This window comes from Rhagoletis pomonella, unplaced genomic scaffold, assembly GCF_013731165.1.
Source record: "Rhagoletis pomonella isolate Grant_MI unplaced genomic scaffold, Rhpom_1.0 Rhpom_scaffold_01348, whole genome shotgun sequence".
Classification (NCBI taxonomy): Eukaryota; Metazoa; Arthropoda; class Insecta; order Diptera; family Tephritidae; genus Rhagoletis; species Rhagoletis pomonella.
Window position 1 is genome coordinate 956 of NW_023459902.1, and position 20,510 is coordinate 21,465.

At 36.3% G+C, this 20,510-nt stretch overlaps 1 protein-coding gene across 2 annotated transcripts; it reads right to left on the bottom strand.

Moving 5' to 3' along the window:
• Positions 1 to 216: 216 nt before the first annotated feature.
• On the bottom strand, positions 217 to 5,800 carry LOC118752253. Of its 2 annotated transcripts, XM_036487111.1 has the most exons (3): positions 5,499 to 5,800; positions 1,681 to 1,771; positions 217 to 1,550 (listed from the first exon to the last, which is right to left on the bottom strand). In XM_036487111.1, the coding sequence occupies exons 2-3, from the start codon at positions 1,757 to 1,759 to the stop codon at positions 481 to 483; spliced, it is 1,149 nt and encodes a 382-aa protein (XP_036343004.1). In that variant the 5' UTR covers positions 1,760 to 1,771; positions 5,499 to 5,800; the 3' UTR covers positions 217 to 480. The 2 variants fall into 2 exon arrangements, with proteins under 2 accessions (XP_036343004.1, XP_036343005.1); XM_036487112.1 differs by lacking the exon at positions 1,681 to 1,771.
• Between the last annotated feature and the right edge of the window lie 14,710 nt (positions 5,801 to 20,510).

A 20,510-nucleotide genomic window follows, 5' to 3' on the forward strand; every position in this document is an offset into this window, starting at 1 on the left:
GCTTCATAGATCGATTTTTTTAAATCTAACTTCATAAAGTTCTTTAAAAATATTTTGTAAATGAGGCCATAAGAGCTTAGGGGGAGAGTTACAACACAAAAATACATTTAAGGCGCAGCGAAGCACGCCGGGTAATTGCTAGTTTTTAATAAAACACAATTTTACAACATATCTAGTTTTTATATTTAATCATAAAAAATATATTTGCATCGAAAATAAGTGCTTTTCCATATAATTTTGGTTAAAACATTGCTGTAACTTAAATTTAATAACTTTAAATTAATTTAATGCATTCACATGTAGCCTCTAAACAAACCTAATGTACTAAAACAAAGTCATGTGTTGAGAGAAACCTCTTTAGTTGTCGCAGCTGGACTATTTTCTCAGTGTATGTATGTATGTATTCTGCAACATTCGATTTCTCAATCGTCTTAATTACATTTCACCTCTTGCAATGTCGATTTCTCCCCAATTTATCCACTAATAATCACCGTCGCTTAGCGACTCAGTCTTCACCTGCACCCCACTAGGCGACTGCTGTGCATGCCAGTATTCGAAACTTTGTGCGTAGTCATCCACATCCTCATCGCCACATTCGATGCCAACCTCTGGTTCCATTAACATATTACCGCCACCACCACCACCGGCACCCTCGTCGCCCGGCTCCACATCCTCCAACCACTTACGCTTCAGTGTAGGTTTATCACGTTTATAACGCTTCATATTGCAAAATTTCACATAGATTTTACCACGTTTTTCCGTTCGATAGCATTCGAGTTTTTCAGTCGGAAAGAGTTTCAGAATCTGCTCTTCCAAACTATGGCTGACTTTTAGCGACAAATGATATTCGTTCAAATCGAAGAAATTCACAATCAATTGAATGAGCAGTGTACGGTGCACGTTCGTCAGTTGCTTATGTTGTTGATAATATTCCAGTAGGGAGTTGCCCTTAATGCCGGATGAGTTGAGAATGTGCAACAATGGCGCAGTATCAACTTGTTCGGTTTCCGACGAATCGTTGCTGCCAAATTGAAACTTAGGGGGTAGCCGTGATGGGCATGAAGGCGTAGCCATGGTCGTCGCATTAGGTATAGCCGGCACATTCGGTGTAGTCGGCGCCGTCAGACTCTCCTCCAATATGCTGTGTTGACGTGTAAGCTTTGGCATTTCACGTAAGCTAGTATCCTTAAGGGGGACAAGTGTTGGTGGTGTTATATCCTTTGTTGGCACTGTAAGCATCATATCTGATGTATTTGTCGCAACGGTGGCATAACGCACCGTAACGGTATTAGTGGCACGTGATTGCTGTTTTTTATGAGCCCCCTGTGGCGGCGAATGCGGTAAGCGCATTGTGTATGGCGCCGAAGCAGAGCATGTGGAATGGTAGTGATTAGGTGTAACATCATCTAGCAGTGGTTTGTTTTGATCACGACGCCAACGCTCGAAATAATATTCAAAGCGTATGCGTGTACCCAATTTGTAGGAATGTAGTAGTTCGACGATATGATGGTTTTTCATCATTTTCAGCTCGTCGATGCCAATGCTTTCAGCTGTAGAAAGGTGTTTGAGATGTAAAGGTAGGAAACTGTTATTATTTTATTATTTATCTATGCTTTATTGAGGTTTAACTCTAATATACCTACATATGTATGTATGTATGTAACATTTTTCATTTCATACCTTGAAGAAGTGGCCACAAATCAGGCACTCCCCAATGGCCTAATAACGCTCTCAACAATGCAGAATCTGTCATATTCATATTATGAGTGGACTGAAATCATAAAATTTAAATTTTGTTAAATCATTGAGTATATACATATGTACATATGTATTATGGCAATCCAAAAAACAAGTAAAGTCGGAATTTTAAAGCACTCACCCTGTAGGATTTTTCTATTTTTTTGTATCAAAGATTTTGCGCTCAAAGTTTTCCATGTATTTTATATGGGCGAAAATTTCGTAGAAATGGTATAGAATTCTTGAAAATCAATATTTTTCGATCGGATGACTCTGTTTATATTCAGGAGACATCCAATAATAATACCCAATGCTTATTTAACCATTTCTTAACATTAACTATTTTTTATAAGTCCGTCTTAAAGCCCGTTAGTATTAAAAAAAATTGTAAAATAGACAATTGGGTATTATCATTGGAAATTTCCTGAAGAGAATTAGAGTCTTCCGACCGAAAAATATTGATTTTGAAAAATTCTATACCATTTCCACGAAAAATTTCTTTTACTCACATAAAATATATCGAGGGCTTATATTCAATACCCTCTATCTGGAATTTTAACAAAAAAATACTTTTTAAGGCTAGAACCCATCTGGAACTTACTTGACATCACTGATGTTAATTCTGACTTTGCAATTTAATAGTAAATTCTTCTTTCAAGTGTTATACACGGTCAGCATTAATATCATCGATGACAGTTAAGTCTTAGGTGGCTTTTTATATCAGAATCTCATTTTTGTGAAAACGAGCATAAGCCCTCGATATGGAAAACTTTGTGAATAACAATTGTGAATATTTAACAAAAAAGAAACCAGCACCTGAACTTAGTGGCTGTATGTATGTATGTACATATGTAGATACTAGGGCGGCAACGAAAGGTCTGATACTCTAGCAAAACACGGTGCCCAACGGAGCCTGGACGGCCCTCAGCCTTTCTTTGTTCCATCCAAAGGATACATCGCACAGCTCCTGCGGGAATTTGAGGACTGGCAAATTACCACCCAATGGCGCACGACAAAGGGCAATAGACAGTTCAAATGATTCTTAACTCCCTCTCGAGGAATATATGAGCGGCTGCTAAATCTTAGCGAGAGGGTATAAGAATTCTCACCGAATATCTGTCAGGACACTGCAGGCTGAGGTACCATCTGCACAAAATGAGACCCTCTGAGGAGACGAACTGCAGGTTTTGTGGGCTAGAGGATGAAACCTCGGGGCATATACTATGTACTTGCACGCGTATAACTCGACACAGACTTATACACCTTGGAGAGTGACTATTATTTCCATCCAAAATCGGGAACATGACAAAATGCTTATAACAGCCTTATTAACAGGGTTGGCATATTAAATCTAGCTGGGTCGCAACGCTATATATGCCCTATTAATAATAATGTACTAGGGTGATGACCTCGGTTTTTACAAACCTGTTTCAACTGATTTCTTCTTGATTTCCTGAGTTCCGGGTAAACCGAATCATTGCAATCGAATTAATCGGGTTTTCATCTAGTTTAAGTATATACCAGAAACTGTTCTAAATAGCACATTTTTATTTTATACCTGACTACTGGAAAGTTTTCCATAGCAAAAAATTACTAAAAAATAAAAGCAAACCAGAATGAAAATGTTTCACTGCTTTCATTTTTTTATTGTAGTAGCTTGCTAAACTCTGCCTAATTCAGTGGATCGACTAACCGTTGTCTTCATTCTTAGCTAACGATAACGTTAATGTATCTTATTCTAATTGGACTAAACAGTTTATCCCGTATTGTCATTCCCTAGAGAGTCGGTTCTACACGCTCGAGTTTTTCTCGGCTTATGAAGTTTAAGATCGGTGGACCCCATTTGGTGTGAATTTTTGTCCAATTTTTCTGTTTTACTTGTAAATCAAAATACTTCGAAAAAGGTTTTTCTTTAATGATTTCTAAATAAAAGCTTTAGCTATTTTATTCATAGTAGAAAGAAGAAGGTAGTTTCACTTTATAACATTAGCAGCCATATTAGCCATTTGACTTTTGCTGAAATTATGACATTTTCATCAAAATCTAGCTACCAGAATCAAAAAAGTAAAATAATTTTTAAAAATAATAAAAAGAAAAATGAGTGGCGCATTTGGAGATGCAAAAATACAAAATATCAAAAAGGAATTTTTCTCGCAGCCTCCAACGCTTCTGAAACGAAGAATACTTAGATGAGTACATGGAGTTTTTTGGAGGGGTATTACTTTAATGCTTTTCTATCGTTTATGTTTCAAGGGGTTTGTAGCGTTGCCAATTTAGGTACTTTCGTACAAAAATATGTGGATTTGTTGAATTTATTAAATAAAAACATGTAATAATGGTAACACAACATACACACGTAAAGATTAATTTTCAGTTTTGGGGTAGGGGTAAGATATACGATAAACAAGTACATATGCCCGTTATATTCCGAGGTAAAATTGCATTCCTTATATGTACATATGTTCAATACATATTTACGTATGTCAAGTACTAGAGTTGTTTGGTTTCGTCTAAGACGAAAATATTTACACCCATAATCTGTGAAAGAAATTTCAATCTCAAAATCCTCTAATTTAATTTTAAATATTAACAATATGGTAACGCTGTTTACAACACGAATTCATATTGAAGCTTAAAAAATCCCAGTATCCGCCAAAAAGTTGTTTATTGAAACTACCTTCTTTCTTAACCGACTTCACAAAAAGGAGAAGGTTATCAATTCGTCGGAATATTTTTTTTATGTATATTACCGCATGACTTTGGAGCACGTTAACCGAATTCTATAATTTTTTCAAAGGTGGTTCGATACTAGTTTGGTTTAGATCCGAGCATTAGATCATGAAGGAATTAACTATGTTTTATATATAAGGCGACTGACACGTAGTTTAACACCCAAATTTTTTTTCATCTTATACCCAAAATCAATACTAAGATAGTCGAAGATACCTCATATAAATTTTGGTCCCGATTGGAGTCGTTTAAGGCGTGTCGCAAAGGGGTCAAAAAGAAGATGCCTCTAAGGACCTAAAAAATAATATATGTATTTTTTTTTCAAGTAATGCCCAAAATGTATACATATAAATTTTGTGCGACACGCCTCAACCGTCTCCAATCGGGACCAAAATTTATATGTGATATCTTCGACTATAGTAGCATCGACATCCTAATGTACATGCATACATGCATGTGTAGGTAAAGATTTAGAACCCTGCAAAAATTTGTCTGATCTCCAAAGATAATATTCCGGGATTACTCTCAATCGGATACAATTGGGCATTAATTAGTCGCAACTAGTCTAATACGGGTACTATTGGAGATCAATTAGTCTCGACTCAACCCTTACGGGTATAATTGGAGATTAATTAGTCGACTCATCTCTAACGGGTACTATTAAGGATTTAATGATATGTATGCAGTTATTCAGTTATGCAGTTTATTGGCACAGAGATAGAGTATTCGGTTAACAAAACTGAGTACCCCGGTTCGATTCGCAGCTGGCGCAAATTTTAATTTTTAATTTTTAAGTGACTAGTCGCTTTTTATACCCGTTCGGGTATAAAGGGGCACAATTAGTCTCTTCTTAGGACATGCTCGAACAAAATCGAACAGTTCATTCCATATAAAGAGATCAAAAGTGGTATAAGTCGCATATTCCGTTGCGATTGCTCCCGGACTCATCCCGGATTAGTCGCATTTTTTTGAAGGTTATATACGTAAATATATGTACATATATGTGTGTAGGTGTATGCATATGTACTTACTCCGTACTATTTGTTTCTAATTCGTATTTGCACACCCTCATGTATGGATATTTTAATTACTTGTTCCCTTTTAAAGTAAAATCCAGTGCTTTTATTAATTTAGTTTAATGTTTTATTTATTTTTTGTTGAAAATTCTCTACACTTTTATTCGCATGTTATACATCCAAACACAACGAAAGTGAGCATTCTACTAAACCAGTTAACGCTACATCCAACCTCCACAACACACAAATGTATGTATGTACTTATGTATACACACATCGATTCATCTTTTCAATGAATGCCTCGTTTAGTCAACGGTAAAGTCAAGCTGGCTCACTCTATTGACAGCAGCTTGATGCTATAACACAGTGTTTGCTGTATATTTCGTATTCTTTTTCGCATACTTTCGTTAAGTCGACATGAAATTCTTCGTCAAAGCACAAAATACGAAAATTTATTCATAGTATGTATTTGTTTTTGTTTAGGCTCCTCAAACTCTCCATTCCGGCCCCTCATTCGTATTTATGGTAGTAGGTATGTGTACAAATATGATATGTATGTATGTATATGCATACATTAAAAATATTTTATTGGAGTCGTAAATATAAATTTAAAGCAATTTTATTCAATAAATAGTTAAAAGCTACTTCTATATACATAACTGCAGTTACATAGCTATAAATATACATACATACATATGTACGTACATTTGTGTAGGGAGTATGAAGATTATGAGCATACGTGTACATCTGCGGTATCTACGTATGTATATATGTACATATGTAAATACATCTATACGTACCCTGTTGGAAAACGTACTAGTGCCGTACGGAGAATTCATAATCATGACCATTCTTGAATCATGACTAAATAGTATGTGTTAATTCTCTTTTGCATGGTAGCAACTGGCGAATTCAGCATCACGAGGTGTCAATTGACCCCTGCTGCAGAGTCACGGTAATTTCACGGTCAATATGCACCGCGCAGTCACACTTCCGAAATAAGGTATGGACGGCTATTTATCTACCATACAAGCTCCCTCCACGTCCCCAGTGCGAACTAGCGCATACTTGGGGCCATTTTCTCAAATAACCTTTAACTTTAAAGCTCACTTTAAATTCTTCCTTTAAAATAAATAACTGTGTCTTGGGATGGCAGCGACTAATCATTTGATTAAATTAATCGATTATTTTCATCCAATTTAATTGCATCGTACTTTTGAGTTTCATTAATCAATTAATTGCAAAATAATCGTAAACATATTTTCAAGAATTAGGATTTCTGTAGTTGTCTAAAATCCATCCATCGAATATTCTTGTTTGCTAGCTGCATCAACTTTAATTTCAAAGATTCGTTAGCAATGACCTCAGTAATGAAGTTCTTGCAAAATTAAATAATGTGCGCAGATTATCTTAAGGAAATGGGTAGCGAATCGTCACTAGAATCAGTAGAGAATTAGTTCGATATTTGGGCCCCTCATAAATAACTTGTACACAAATGAAGGCGAAAAGATGATGATTTGGGTCACCCACAAGATGAAATGAATTTTTATTTAAATTGTCAAGTCCTAGAACTAAAGCGGAATATCATCGACACTTGGGAGGAAATGAAAACTGTCATTTAGTTGGTACCTCGGTACCTGCTGAGCGACTTTTTTCATATCTGGTGGTACAGCCGAAGAGAAACGCAACCGCTTAACAACAAAATGCTTATCAAAACTATCGTTTTTGCAAACTTAGTTAAATCTATAAATAAAAATAAAAAGAAATAAATAAAAAAATAAAAAAAATAAAATTAAAACAGGTCGATGTCTGTACATTATATTAACTAAAGAGAAATTAATAATAAGGGGTCTTTATTTGAGCAACAGAAGCCAAATAAACAATTTTTAGAATTTTTGTCTGTCTGTATGTATGTTTGCACGCGCATCACTCGAAAACTAATGCACGAAATTGAATGCAGTTTTCACCGATGTATTGCTAGAGGTCTAACTTAAAATATAGAAAGAAAAAAATTTGAGACTGGCCACCCGTTTGAAAATTCCAGTTTAAGTAAATTGATAAGCAAAGTAAGTATTGCAAGGCTTACAGCCGAAAATATATTTGTTGAAGGTTGCAACATGTTTGAAAATTTCAATTCAGTTTAATTGATGAGATAAATTGAATATTGCAGTATGTGTATCAAACTGAAGAGGTTTAGGAAAGTTTACTCCCGAAAATATTTTTGAGAAGGCTTGGCACCTATTTGAAAAATTGTATTATATTAAATTGATAAAATAAATAAAATATTACAATACGGGTATCAAACAGCACAAAACACTTTTAAGGCGCAGTGAAGCACGCCGGGTATTTGCTAGTATTAAATAATTATCACCGCTAAAAATACTCGTTTAACACTCGTGAATACTCGTTTAACTCGGAAATATTTGCAGATAAGAAATGCATTAACAACAGAGTTGTGAAAGCGCTCTGCAAATTTATGAACGAAGAGCTTTACGAAGTATTATAAAGAGCGAAATACCCCACACAAGCGGCTTGTCAAACATTCTTCCAACCTACTTTTCCCATTTAGCCATACACCATGCAAATATGACTCGTTCAAGCAAAGAATTTTAGTTTTCTTCCGGTTTACAATGTAAAAGTGTTTGGTTTTCTTCGATTTTTCTCTTTTGCGTCCTCATTCGGTAAAAATTCCGTAGCGAATGAGGCGATTTTAAGATACACAACGTAAGCGGTTGGATCTAACGTCAACTTGGCGGCCAGAAAATCAAAAAATTTTGATTTTTATCACATTTCTCTCAAACGGCTTGTCAAACCTTCAAACACCCCCATACAAAATATAAATAGCTTCAAGAAAAGGGATATTTCGCTTGGATTGTCAAGCCGTTTGTGTGGTGTTTTTCGCTCTTAAGCATAATTTTAATATTGATTCTTCATTAGATCCAGAAAATTATAGGAAACCAGTTTTTGAATTAAATGTTTCTTCAGGTTCATAAAAGTTTCCTTGTTAAAAAAACTTATATCTGCATTACTAATATAGCCCTTTCCTATTACTTCAGTAGAACGTACAGTTAGTACTTTAAAAATGTGTAGGCCCGACTTGAGGACCAGATTGAGCACTGATATAGTTGCAGCAATATTATATACAAAGCAAGGCATAAAAAATAACAGTCACACTTTGTTTGAGCCGCAAGAACAAATGTACCAATTGAATTGCAGAATGTAATTAATTTTTATACTAAGTAGGTACCTGGAAATAGTATGTATGCATTAATTACACAATACTCATATCTGTAATAAGAAAATTTTGAGTAATTTGTGCGGATTTTGAGGATATTTCATTTGTTTTTGAGGAATTTGGTAAATTTTTTGTGGAAACACTGCTTTAAATATAAAGTGAGCTTTAAAGTTAAAGGTTACTTGAGAAGACGGCCCTTTGAGTATAACTCCTCAAAAAGTTTTCAGGCTTTCAACGCTCTATTTAGCTATACTTAGGGGCATTCTGTTGCAACGGGGCTACAAAAGAATACTCGGTAAAGTAACGAAATACAAACATACACAGCAACAACACAAACTCGGCTATTTATTCGAGTTCAGCCAGGTCGGTTAAAAAATAAGCGACCTAAAGCATAGTGTTGTTAGTGAAAAAAGCTGCTCTATTTTGAATTTTTGATGCGAAGGTCCTTAGGAAAATTTTTGCTTCTTTATACTCGTGATTAATATTTTAATTTTGTATATAAACTCTAAAAAGTGCATCTAAAACTACTACTGAAAAATGTTTATTTTTCAACCAGAATCTGTGCAAATATACGCACAATATGTTAAAGATTTGATTTTGAACACAAGTTGTTTAAAATGTGCACAAAAATTTACTCATGAAATGTTTAAAATTACAAACATTTTGAAAGTAAAAATCTATTTTTTACAAATAATAAATATTAAGTACTCATATTTACTCAATTTTAAATACTCTGTGTGTAATTTTTTTCTGCGTGACAAATTTGGTATGTAAAAGTAAACAGACAATGTATTTGTCAATGTTATTGTCGCTTATTAACATTTTATTTTTTAATATTTTTATTGAGCTTTGTACCACGATTGTTTATTAGGAAAAATTGAAAAAGCAACAAAGTCTAAGCGGTAGAGAATTAGCAACAAGAGTTTACGGGATGTACATAGCTCAGTGGTTAACGCTTCTGACGTTGAACATCGAATTCGCAGGTTCGATCCCTGCTGAAGTCTAGAAAAAAGAAGTCTGATGAAGAGATGTGGTGATCTCCGAAATAGCTGCTATAACTTCTACCGCTTAGACTTTGTTGCTTTTTCAATTTTTCCTAATAAACAATCTTGGTACAAAGCTCAATAAAAATATTCAAAAAAGTAAACAGACAATGTTTAATTTTGCACACGTTAGGAGGGAAAACTGGTTACCTCTCTTTATATGCGTAAATTTAAACAAACATTTTTTTTTAGAGGAAATTTTAAACATTTATGTGTAAACTGTGAAATTGTGAGCAATAAATGTTTAAAACTCAAAAAACGAATTTGAAATTTGCTCTACGCCACACATATGATAAGTAAGAGTAAACAAGCAGTGTTTAATTTAATTAACACGGTATGTAAAATTGCATTCATTAAGAGAGGAAACTGGCTACCTATCCTAATGTCCGCAAATTTAAACAAAACTTGTTTAGAGTGTATATTAAAAAATTACTCATTTCCATTGCTTTTTGTATATGAGTCCATTAAAAATCAGGACATTAAGCGGGAAAAGAAAAATCAGTCAGGACACTTTAACTGGACCCGGTAATCAGGACATTTCCTGATAAATCAGACGCCGTATCCTCAATCAATCCGAAAATAGGAATATAGAATATAGTTCGCTCTACGTCCCCACGTTTACGTTTCCAAACTATGAAACCTCATCAGAGTGCAGAACGAAAGCTTATTCGACCGAAAAAAACCGTGAGCTAGTGTTGGGCAGGTGGTAACGGGGTGTTCCATTGATTCATTTTCTTCACCACATAACCTGCAAATGTCTGCACTAGAGAGGCCAAGCATGTACATGTGTTTGTTGTTAGTTCTCCACACAGTGTTTTTAGGTTTTTCCTAGAGCATGAGCGCAGATTGTGCTCTTTTGTCACTGAAGCAACTAAACTTCTTTGAGTGATGGTGTCCCTGTAACTTGTTCCAATGGCAATAATGCAAAATATCACTCTCTTTTAAATCAAAGTCGAAATGGAACTCAGTTAACATTTAAAAAATTCTTCGATGTGCGTAAACAATAGATGTTTTTGTATTTTCTTTTTCAGCTGTTTGACAGTTCGCCGCCTGAAATGCCACATCAAAAAAATGCAAGCAAACAAAAGTATTTGCGTTCATTTATTTTTAAGAAATAAAAAATGCGAGCCTGATTCTCACCGCTCTCAATTTTCGTAAGGCCGTAACTTAAGAACCTAAAATCTCCTGGTTTTTAAGTCTTTTACGGTAAGTTAAGTTTTAACTAGTCGCCAAAACAGTTTCTCATATAACAGGTTGGCCAAAACATTAACTTAAGTTAAATTAGGAAAATTAAGTATAGACTAACTGAGCTTTTATACGTAAGTATTTTTTCCACAATATCGAGCCCTAACCGCCAAAATAACGTAAGCGCCATTTTTTTCAAAATCTTCTTTTTGATGCAGAAATATTCCTAGAGAATCTAGATGCATTTCTGCATCAAAAAGAAAATTTTCAAAAAAATGTCGCTTACGTTATTTTGGCGGTTAGGGCTCGATATGTCATCAAGTTTTTTAAGCAATCGTGGTGACCCATCCTAAAGCCAGCCAAGCCGTGTTAACGAATAAATGCGGAAAGTAATCACAAAAATGAGACGAACCAACAATTCAAAGGTTTGTCATCAAATTCTTGTTGACATTCAAGCGGTTATGAATATGTATGAAAAAGTTAAGTATTTACATACATAGGAATGTTTGTATGTAAAATATGTAAATTCGTATCAGTAATGGAAAAGTATATACAATTGTACTTTTTCCGACGTTTGCAGTATTAAAGGTACATTACGCACAATAATTTCATTTTGGTTACAATCGTCTTCTGATCAGATTCAATTTTACTTTTTTGCTTTCGGTTTAAGTATGTATGTACTATGTATATATACATATTTAAGTGACAATTTATGTAATCCGTGATTACAAAACAGTTGACCTTTTGACTGATGAAGTTGAACGAATAACATACACGTTCAGATACAGGTGACAGATAGCTGTGATCCAATACTTTTCGTGTAAAGTCTTGTAAAAATGTCAAACAGCAAAATTACTCTCTGAAGTGAGAGTAAAAAGTGTGTAACAACCAAAAAGTACGGGAACAAAAAAACATGTTTCCTGTAAAAACGTCAAACAGCTTATCGCTTGACACTTTTCATGGTTTTACTAGAGGAAAAAAGTTCGGGTAAAATCTTGCAACTTCATTCTCTACACAACTCTCCAAAAATCGCTCTCATTTACAGGATTCGGGAGTACGGGATCATTTTTCCTGTAACTTCTTGCAAGTTCGTGTCAAATCCTGTAAGTTCATGGAGTACTGGATCAGAGCTGATATCTGAAGGCAAACGGCATGAAATGACTTATGCCAATTTCAAAATTAACGGCTCATACATACATATGTACAACTAATTAGTATTTATAGGACGAATCGTAACTGTGCCACTGCAAAATGCAATTGTTTGTGAGCTTCGAGCTCGAGCATTGAAAATCAAAATTGGGTCAAAGAATTTCTGTGCGCCAGGAGCAATGCTGAAGAACATCGCAGTCCTCTTGGCGAACTGGAAACGTTGTCCTGCCAGCGGCTTTCAGGTTAGGCAGAAAGCCTGCTCGCAGGAGACCGATTCGCTGTCTGCTAAGGGCAGGACCCTCACATAGGATATGCTCCACTCTCTTCTCTTTCATTCTGTATCTTCTTTAGATCTTATCATTGGTCAGAGCCAGTTTTAAGGCATGGGATGCCAACAGGCAATGTACCGTAGTACCCATTAGTGGCCTAGCATCCTCTCTCTTGAGGGATATGAGAAACTTCGTGAGCTTTATGTCATACGCTCCGCACAGAATCCTAGATACTTTGCCACCTTGCGTTTTGGTTTACGCTTTCTGCGCCTTCTGGACCATGGACAGGTCGAGCTCCCGTTTAATCGCTTGGAGGTAAATTGGCCCCTCATCCAGTAGCATAGTTTCTAACAGGCAACCTTCTTTGGCAAGCGTGTCGGCCTACTCCTATCCCGCCACGCCGGTGTGCGTCAGTACCAGTATGTAGCAAATCCAAAGTTTTATTCTTGGCCGATAGGTCCGCTGGGAAGAGATGAAAAAAGTTGTGAAGTGCTGCCATTGGTGTTGTCCTAAAAGCCCTGTCATGCCGATCATAAATAGCCTATATATACCTTCTATTTATTTTATTTATTTTTTTCTTTTATGAAAATTTTTTGTTCTCCATTACTCTTCCCCAAACCAGTACCCAGTTACCCTCCCTCCCCCATTGAGGCGCCACAACGGCTTACCTATCGAGTGTTATTCCGAGATACTTAGTGCTCTGCTTCAGCTGGAAGGTCACCCCATCCACCTTAGGCTTAGACCAGTTCGGAAAATTGTGTTAAGAGTACCAGATCACTTTCAGCGGTGTTATTTCTTAGCCCCACTTCGGTTGCCCAAAGATGTATCTTCCGCAGTGATTGGCTCATAAATGAGCTGAGTGTGGACAGACCCTTAGCACTTACTATGACAGAAATATCATCCGCATATGCAGTGTGTTCGACAGGTCATCCTTCCATTTTATTAAGTATCGTCGTTGGATCAAATGACCCTTATCTCATTAAGCCCACCTGCCGCATCGAATGAAGGTATGGGCTCCTCATGCATCTTCTTAATCATCTGACTCATCCAGCTCCCTCTCTACAGATTTTCACCTTTCGATGGTCATATACGCTTACAACCGCTGGGACCCAGAACCACCGCAGTCAAAAACTGCCTGGCTATCTCATCGCCATCGTTCCTGGCACCCTGCTCAACGCCACATTGTTCGCCGGTCCTCTGCCTTGACGTTTTGGAGGTCAACGCCTTGTCGTCGTCGTTGGCCCGCAAAATAGCTAAAAACAGCAAAGAAAAATTTAAGTACACTTTAATGTTCTGTTTTTTATTCAGTTTTTTTCAAGGATTGTAAAACTAGAAGTGTTGCTTGATATTCTCAAATAACAAAGATTTGCACTCGTCGTTTAAGTATGTACAAAGGGACAACTTTTTTTACTATAATTAACAATAATGTGGTTTATATTACACAAAGATATGAATCCTTCATTTCTTTTCCAAACTGATTTTAGTATTTTTAAATATTCCTTATTCCCTATTTGAAATACATTATTTTTAAGCTCTTCAACAACACCAATGCCTCTTCGTAGAGACTAACCTATTGCAATTTTGCATTTGCAATTTTTGTATCCCTGGAAAAAATTCAATTGAAGTTAGAGTTAAAAATCTTCTGCGCCGAGTTTTATAATTGCTAAAGGTATTCAATTGCGTCAAGCCAAGTACAGAATTTCGAATTAGCAAGCTACAAGTAAAGTAAGGGTCAGTTTCTCAATGTTTGGTTAACACTAACTGCCGTTACGTATATGTTATGATAACGATGTTTAACTTTGAGTACCCCTTATGGCCGGTTTCTCCATCTCTGGTTAACTTTAACTCCCCGGTTAAACATCGTTATCGATGTTTAATGGGGGATTAGTATTAACCAGAGATAGAGAAACCGGCCCTTAACCAGACTGAACAGAAAGGCTGCAATTTATTGGCTACACTGTGAAACAAATGGTAGGGGTCAGTGATCGGGAAGGGTTCAAACTACCGGGGAAAGTTATATCGGTAAAAAAAGAAGTTATACGTGTCCCGGCGTTTCGCTGGGTCACGTCTAGGAATCGAGATATATATATAACTATCATATAGGGGAAATTGTCACCTTTGGTGGTCTTTTTTTGACATAACTCGAGAACTACTAGTCCGATTTTGCTCAAACAAATTTAAAAAAAATTAAAAATTACAATTCCTTTAATCTGTTCATATAACGTTTTTCTATATAATCAACAGAATGCCGATTCAGAATAAGAAAATATGCATAAAGTTGAATGCGTCGATTCCGAAGCGCCCCGCAAATGAGAAATTGGTCATTTAATTTTCTTTTGTGGCGTATGTTTGGACTTTAGGGTGTATGTCGAGAGTTTATTTACACTTTTAGCGGTGATAGCGGTAAATACACATCATATTCGCTGTAAAAGATTTCGAATTATGGCCCGACCATGCGTTCTTCAAGTTGTCAAGTCAACTCCGCACAGGTGCAAAGACAGTCTAAGAGCGTTTATGCACCAAAATTTAATTTTGAACAAAATTCGTTTGCGTTAACTGCGGTTTGAAGGAAACATGAGACCGTAAAATTTTTATTTGTTTGTTTAATTCTCTGATCCGCCCCTGTTATGATATGCCAATTCATTCTATGTAGTAGTTTACAAATATACACGTATACTTCTACAATCAAAAAAATTTGCATAGAATGTTGATTATATAGAAAAACGTTATATGAGCAGATTAAAGGAATTGTAATTCTTAATTTTTTTAAATTTGTTTGAGCAAAATCGGACTAGTGGTTCTCGAGTTATGTCAAAAAAAGACCACCAAAGGTGACAATTTCCCCTATATGATAGTTATATACATATCTCGATTCCTAGACGTGACCCAGCGAAACGCCGGGACACGTATAACTTGTTTTTGACCGATATAACATTTCCCGTTGGTTTCATCCCATCCCGATTTTGACTGTCGCATAGTGCTATTAAATTGGCTTTGACAACTTTTGTTGAAGTTTTGGGAATAAAAGAGTCAAACAATATCTCTTTCCAAGCCATATTTCATTTTTATTTCAAAGACCGCAAACAGGTATTTACCGCCCATGTTAAGTAGTGTGGATGATCGAATATATTTCAAATGTGATCCACTTATTTTCCTAATGCTTTTGACAAAGATCGTTTACAATGGTTCCAAAAGAGGTGGGAAATGGAGAGCATTAGTGATCGCCATATAACATGGACGATATCGAACATAGAAGTCTTTGGTGGCTTTAGGGATAAATACGGTCCTGTTCGCGCGAGCGACGGGACTTTTAGTGACTTGGACATTGTTAATCTCGTTGTAATACAACGATTGTGCTGGCCTCGTAGGTAGATTATGCACCTGTAAAAGATCTTTTAACTCAGCATGACAAGCAATGCAGCCCACTCTCTCTCTCTCTCTTAATAACTCTTAATAATAAGAAGAAATGATCGTAATAACACAAAAAGTTTATCAAACGTCATTCATTTTTGGTTTCCCGAACAAAAATAGCCACTCACTCGCCCACCGACACATAAAAAACTGACTATGTATAAATACCTACTTAAAAGTATATGAAACATTCGCAAAACCGAAGGAAAAAAAATATAGAATGCCATCACTTTGTTGTTGTCTTTTTTGTCAGCGTTTCTATTTTCCTTGGGGACAAATTTCATAACAATGAGTGCAATTAATTGCATTATTCAACACATTCCCCTACGCTCATCGATCAATTTAAGTGAGTGTGGACGAAAACAAAACTAAAGCAAGAACCCTACATATAACTACATACATACTAGGTATGATATACACTCCATGAAATTCATAGATTTTTTCACGATAACGAAAAAAATTCTGAATACATTTTGTAGGTACACAGAAACAAAGAAAATTTGCAGAAGAAATAAAGTACTAAAGCGAAGTAGAAAACTGCAAATAGCAGACAGCAAACAGAGGAGCAAACCAAATGACAGAGAAAGCAACCAAAGTGTGCAGAAGTTGAGCAGCGCTGCAAAAGAATCGACCCGCCTGCAAAGGCAATAGTATGCATTAACATACATACATACGCTGCCTCATAAAAATGAACAAAGTTCAGTATACGAGTATCTACGATTGTACAAATATATAATGGGGAAGTGGTATATACATATGTACATATATATGTATAAAAGCCCCAACAGTCGGTCGATTACTCACGCTGCTTTCCTAGCATGCGCATAACGAATGCCAAAACAACGTCGAATGATGCCAGCGACCCACCGCTCCACTGAGTTGCCGAAGTAGCGGAATAGCGAAGCATCGACCCAACGACCCATCGGCCTACCGACACATCGACCCAAAGCCCCACTTCGAGGCCGAACACATCAGTAATCACACGCCACACACACAAGGCTGGCACCCACCGCCTCCTCGTCCATAAGTATCCCTCCCCATACATGGCAAAATAACAACGAGTGTTCAACGAAACGCTGCCGCCGACGCCGCTGCACTATGGTTGGCGGGGTTAAGAGCTACCGCCATAGCCTCGGCTGCTTTTCCAACAAACTTTTTGTTTTTATTATTGCTTTACTTTGGTACTTTGCTTGGTTCAGTGGTTGACTAGGTTGATGGTGCCATCGCAAGTCAAACACACTTACTCGTAGGCCCTCCTTCCCACAGTCACAATCTTACCAAAATTCGTGAGTAAGGGGGTCAAGCGGGCTTTTTTGGGAGCAACTGAAAAGCTGCTATTTAGTGCTGCCGTTTCTGATACTGCTGCTGTTGCTGCTGCTGATGATGTTGTCATTGCTGCTTACTTGAGCTTAACACATTTGCCGTCGTATAGCAACATTTTTGCGAGCAATGGGGAAAACACATTAGCAGAAGTAAATTCATTGGCGGCAGACGCGTACATTTTGTGTAGCGGACTCGCCGCATAGGCAGCCAACTGTCATCAGCGCTCAGGCAATCAGCCAGTCAAAGTAACAATTCAAATGGCATTCAAATATCAAAATAATAACTTTCTAAACACTATGTGTGTGTGAGAGTGTGCGTTTATGTGCTCTGTGCAATGAATTATACCACTTACAAAATGTACTTAACTTTTGGGCAGAATTTATTGTATAAATAAATTGAACTACATATATATGTACATATGTATGTGTGCGCACACACACACACAAACCTAAACTCAGTCAAAAACAAGATCACATATCGTTTTTAATTTGCTATCGAATAAGTTTCAAGTGGTTTACAAGTGATGATAAAGTGGACAAACAATTTATGTGTATTCATGAATTTATTAAAAACGAATCAATTTCGTCAAAGGCTAGGCACCATACTTGAAATCTAAAGTATAAATACGACGGAAGACTCGAAGCATTTCAGAATACAGAAAATTAAATAAAACCACAATCGATTACTATGCAAAATTAGATAAACTATCTATACTAACAAAAATTGACTGCAAAAATAAAACCTAAATAAGGAGTATAAGCAACCCTCGGTAAGTAAATAGCGTTATAAGCATCCCAAAAATGCATTAATTAAACATACATACATATGTTTATAGAAAATAAGTATTCTGAAATGCAAAAACAAAACAAACAAGTAGTAAAGTGTAAGTTCGCGCGGAGACGAACATGAAATACCCAAGTATTAAATATATTGAAGATTCAAGCAATTCTGAAATTTACCGTTATATGAAAACTTGTTAATTTTAGTCCGATTTCAATAATTTTCAACGATTTGCTTTTATGTGGCAAGCACAATAACCATACCGAGTTTGGTACAAATTGGTAGAACGTTTACCGAGATACATACATATATGTGATCATAAGTGGGCGGTGCTACGCCCATTTTCCAAAATTTTATCATAAGCGTATTTCTTGGTAAAGAATTGTTGCAAACATCAATTTTGAATAAATTAGTTTTAATATTTACTGATTTATCGAAGATTTCGTATTTCTCTAAATTACCGTTATATGGGATGTGGGCGTGGTTATTATCCGCTTTTAAAAAGTTTCAGCCATTTGGTATGCTGTACCAAGGCCAACAACTGTGCCAAGTTTGGAAGAAATTGGTGCAGCGGTTACAAAGACATACAAATGTAACCATAAGTGGGCGCGGCTACGCCCATTTTCCAAAAATTTATAATATTCTTATTTTTCGTCTAAAAATTATTGAAAATATTAATTTTGAGTAAATAATATTCAGTAGTTACTAAAAAAACGCAGTTTCCGTATTTCTGATAATTACCGTTATATGGGAGGTAGGCCCGAAAGAAGTACACGTACCAAATTTCGTTAAGATATCTCAATTTTTACTCGAGTTATCGTGTGCACAGACAGAGGGACGGACGGACAGACAGTCACCGCTTAATCGATTTCTCTTTTCATTATGATCATTTATGTTTACATTTGTCTATATCTCTCTCGTTTCGTTTTGCCTGTTACAAACAACCGTTATGTGAACAAATTTATAATACCCTTCTGCACAGGTGCGCTCGGGTATAAAAATAAAGCCAACTTTCCATTAGGCATAGAAATTACACAAAAAAATTTAAAAAAGTTTTTTATTTATTGTTATTTGAGGAAATAAAAGCGACCTATATAGATCTAGTAAACTGGTTCAATAAAAATTCACTCCGTCCTTATGCCGATCTATGAAGTGAAAGAGTCAGTGGCCTACTTTATACAATCGCATAAAATTTTCGTGTCAAAGAGCCCTTGAAAGTCCTCAGACCCCCTCGACTAAATTACAGAAATCATTCCGAGATTTCTCTAAAGAATGTTATAATGGTTTTAGATTGTTTTTTTCTCTTATTAGCTCAGGAAAGCTGTGGACAATATAGGCTGCGTTGGTACTCTTGTTTTTCGAGAGCGTCAGCCCACCTGGTGCTTGCTTGACTGGTTCAATAGAATTTATCAGTTGTCCATAAGCCTAGATGTAATATTTAAATAGTTCAGGGCTTTCATTGCTGTCTGACACCGGGCCCAGCATTTTCATTCACGAGCTTGCATCCACCAATATACCAGACTTTACAAATGTCTCTTTTAAGAATTGTTACCTTGCAGGGCTTATTGAAGGCTAATTTTGGTAATATTTTGTCTGTAAGTTTGATACTCAAAGAATGGTTTTAAAATCATTAAGCGGCCATGAAACCCTCGACTTATTGTACACACTAAGTTGCTGAGACACAAAGCGCCCCCGGAAACCTGATTGAAATACTTTTGTCGATGCGCAGATTTATCAGCCTAGTTACAGGACCATTTTGGTTGACTTTTGGCCACTAGGCTAGTGCTGAATATATGACAATCGGTTTTATCACTGTAATTAGTGACGTCACTTTAGGAGATATCTCCCATGTTTAACCATTACCTATCTGGCAGCGTTGTGGTTAACATCTATGTGATGTGACTTCCAGTCCTTTGTTCAGGATTATCCTTAGATACTTCGCCTCTGGCGATAGCTCAATTTTCGAAATTTCCGAGGAGGATTAGGTTAAATTGACTTTCCATCTTTCCTTTGGTGAACGAGCGATGGGTTAGTGGATTTATTAACATATCCTTTGCAAAGCGTCATCTCCCAGTCAGTTTTAAGGCTTCATCGCAGCCACATTAAAGGTGGAAAACTATCGATGGCACTATCAATAGTATCGATAGTTTTGGACTATCGAAAATATCGTTGGTTTTGTAAGCACTATCGATATTTTTCACTCATACATACATTATTCAGTAACATTCATATTTCAGAGCGCAGATGCTACTTGGAGCTAAAAGGCGTTGATAAACTTTTGTTCCTTAAAAAAAAATATCGCCATATTTTAGCAATTCTCAATCTCATTTTAAAAGAAAGTTGTTATGTTTAATTTTTGGACTGTTTTAAACAAAACTATCGATAGTGTCGACATTTTCGATAGTACCGATACTATCGATTGTTGTGACTATCGAACCTATCGATGGCCACGACCATCCATAGTTTTCCAGCTCTAAGCCAATGTTATGTATCTACCTGTGTACCAAACTGAAAATAATGTACCAAAAATGGTACATTTCGGCCAAAATGGGAACCGTGAGTAATGGTTCAGGGCATTTATATTAAAAATACACAACTTAAATCCCCTTTTTTAAAAGATTATGCAATGCAG

Excerpts from the sequence above, each read along its gene's own strand:
- LOC118752253 (XM_036487111.1), bottom strand. The coding sequence starts at position 1,759 with ATGAATATGACAGATTCTGCATTGTTGAGAGCGTTATTAGGCCATTGG. Across the intron at positions 1,551-1,680 it reads TTTGTGGCCACTTCTTCAAG|CTGAAAGCATTGGCATCGAC; the intron begins GTATGAAATGAA and ends ACCTTTCTACAG.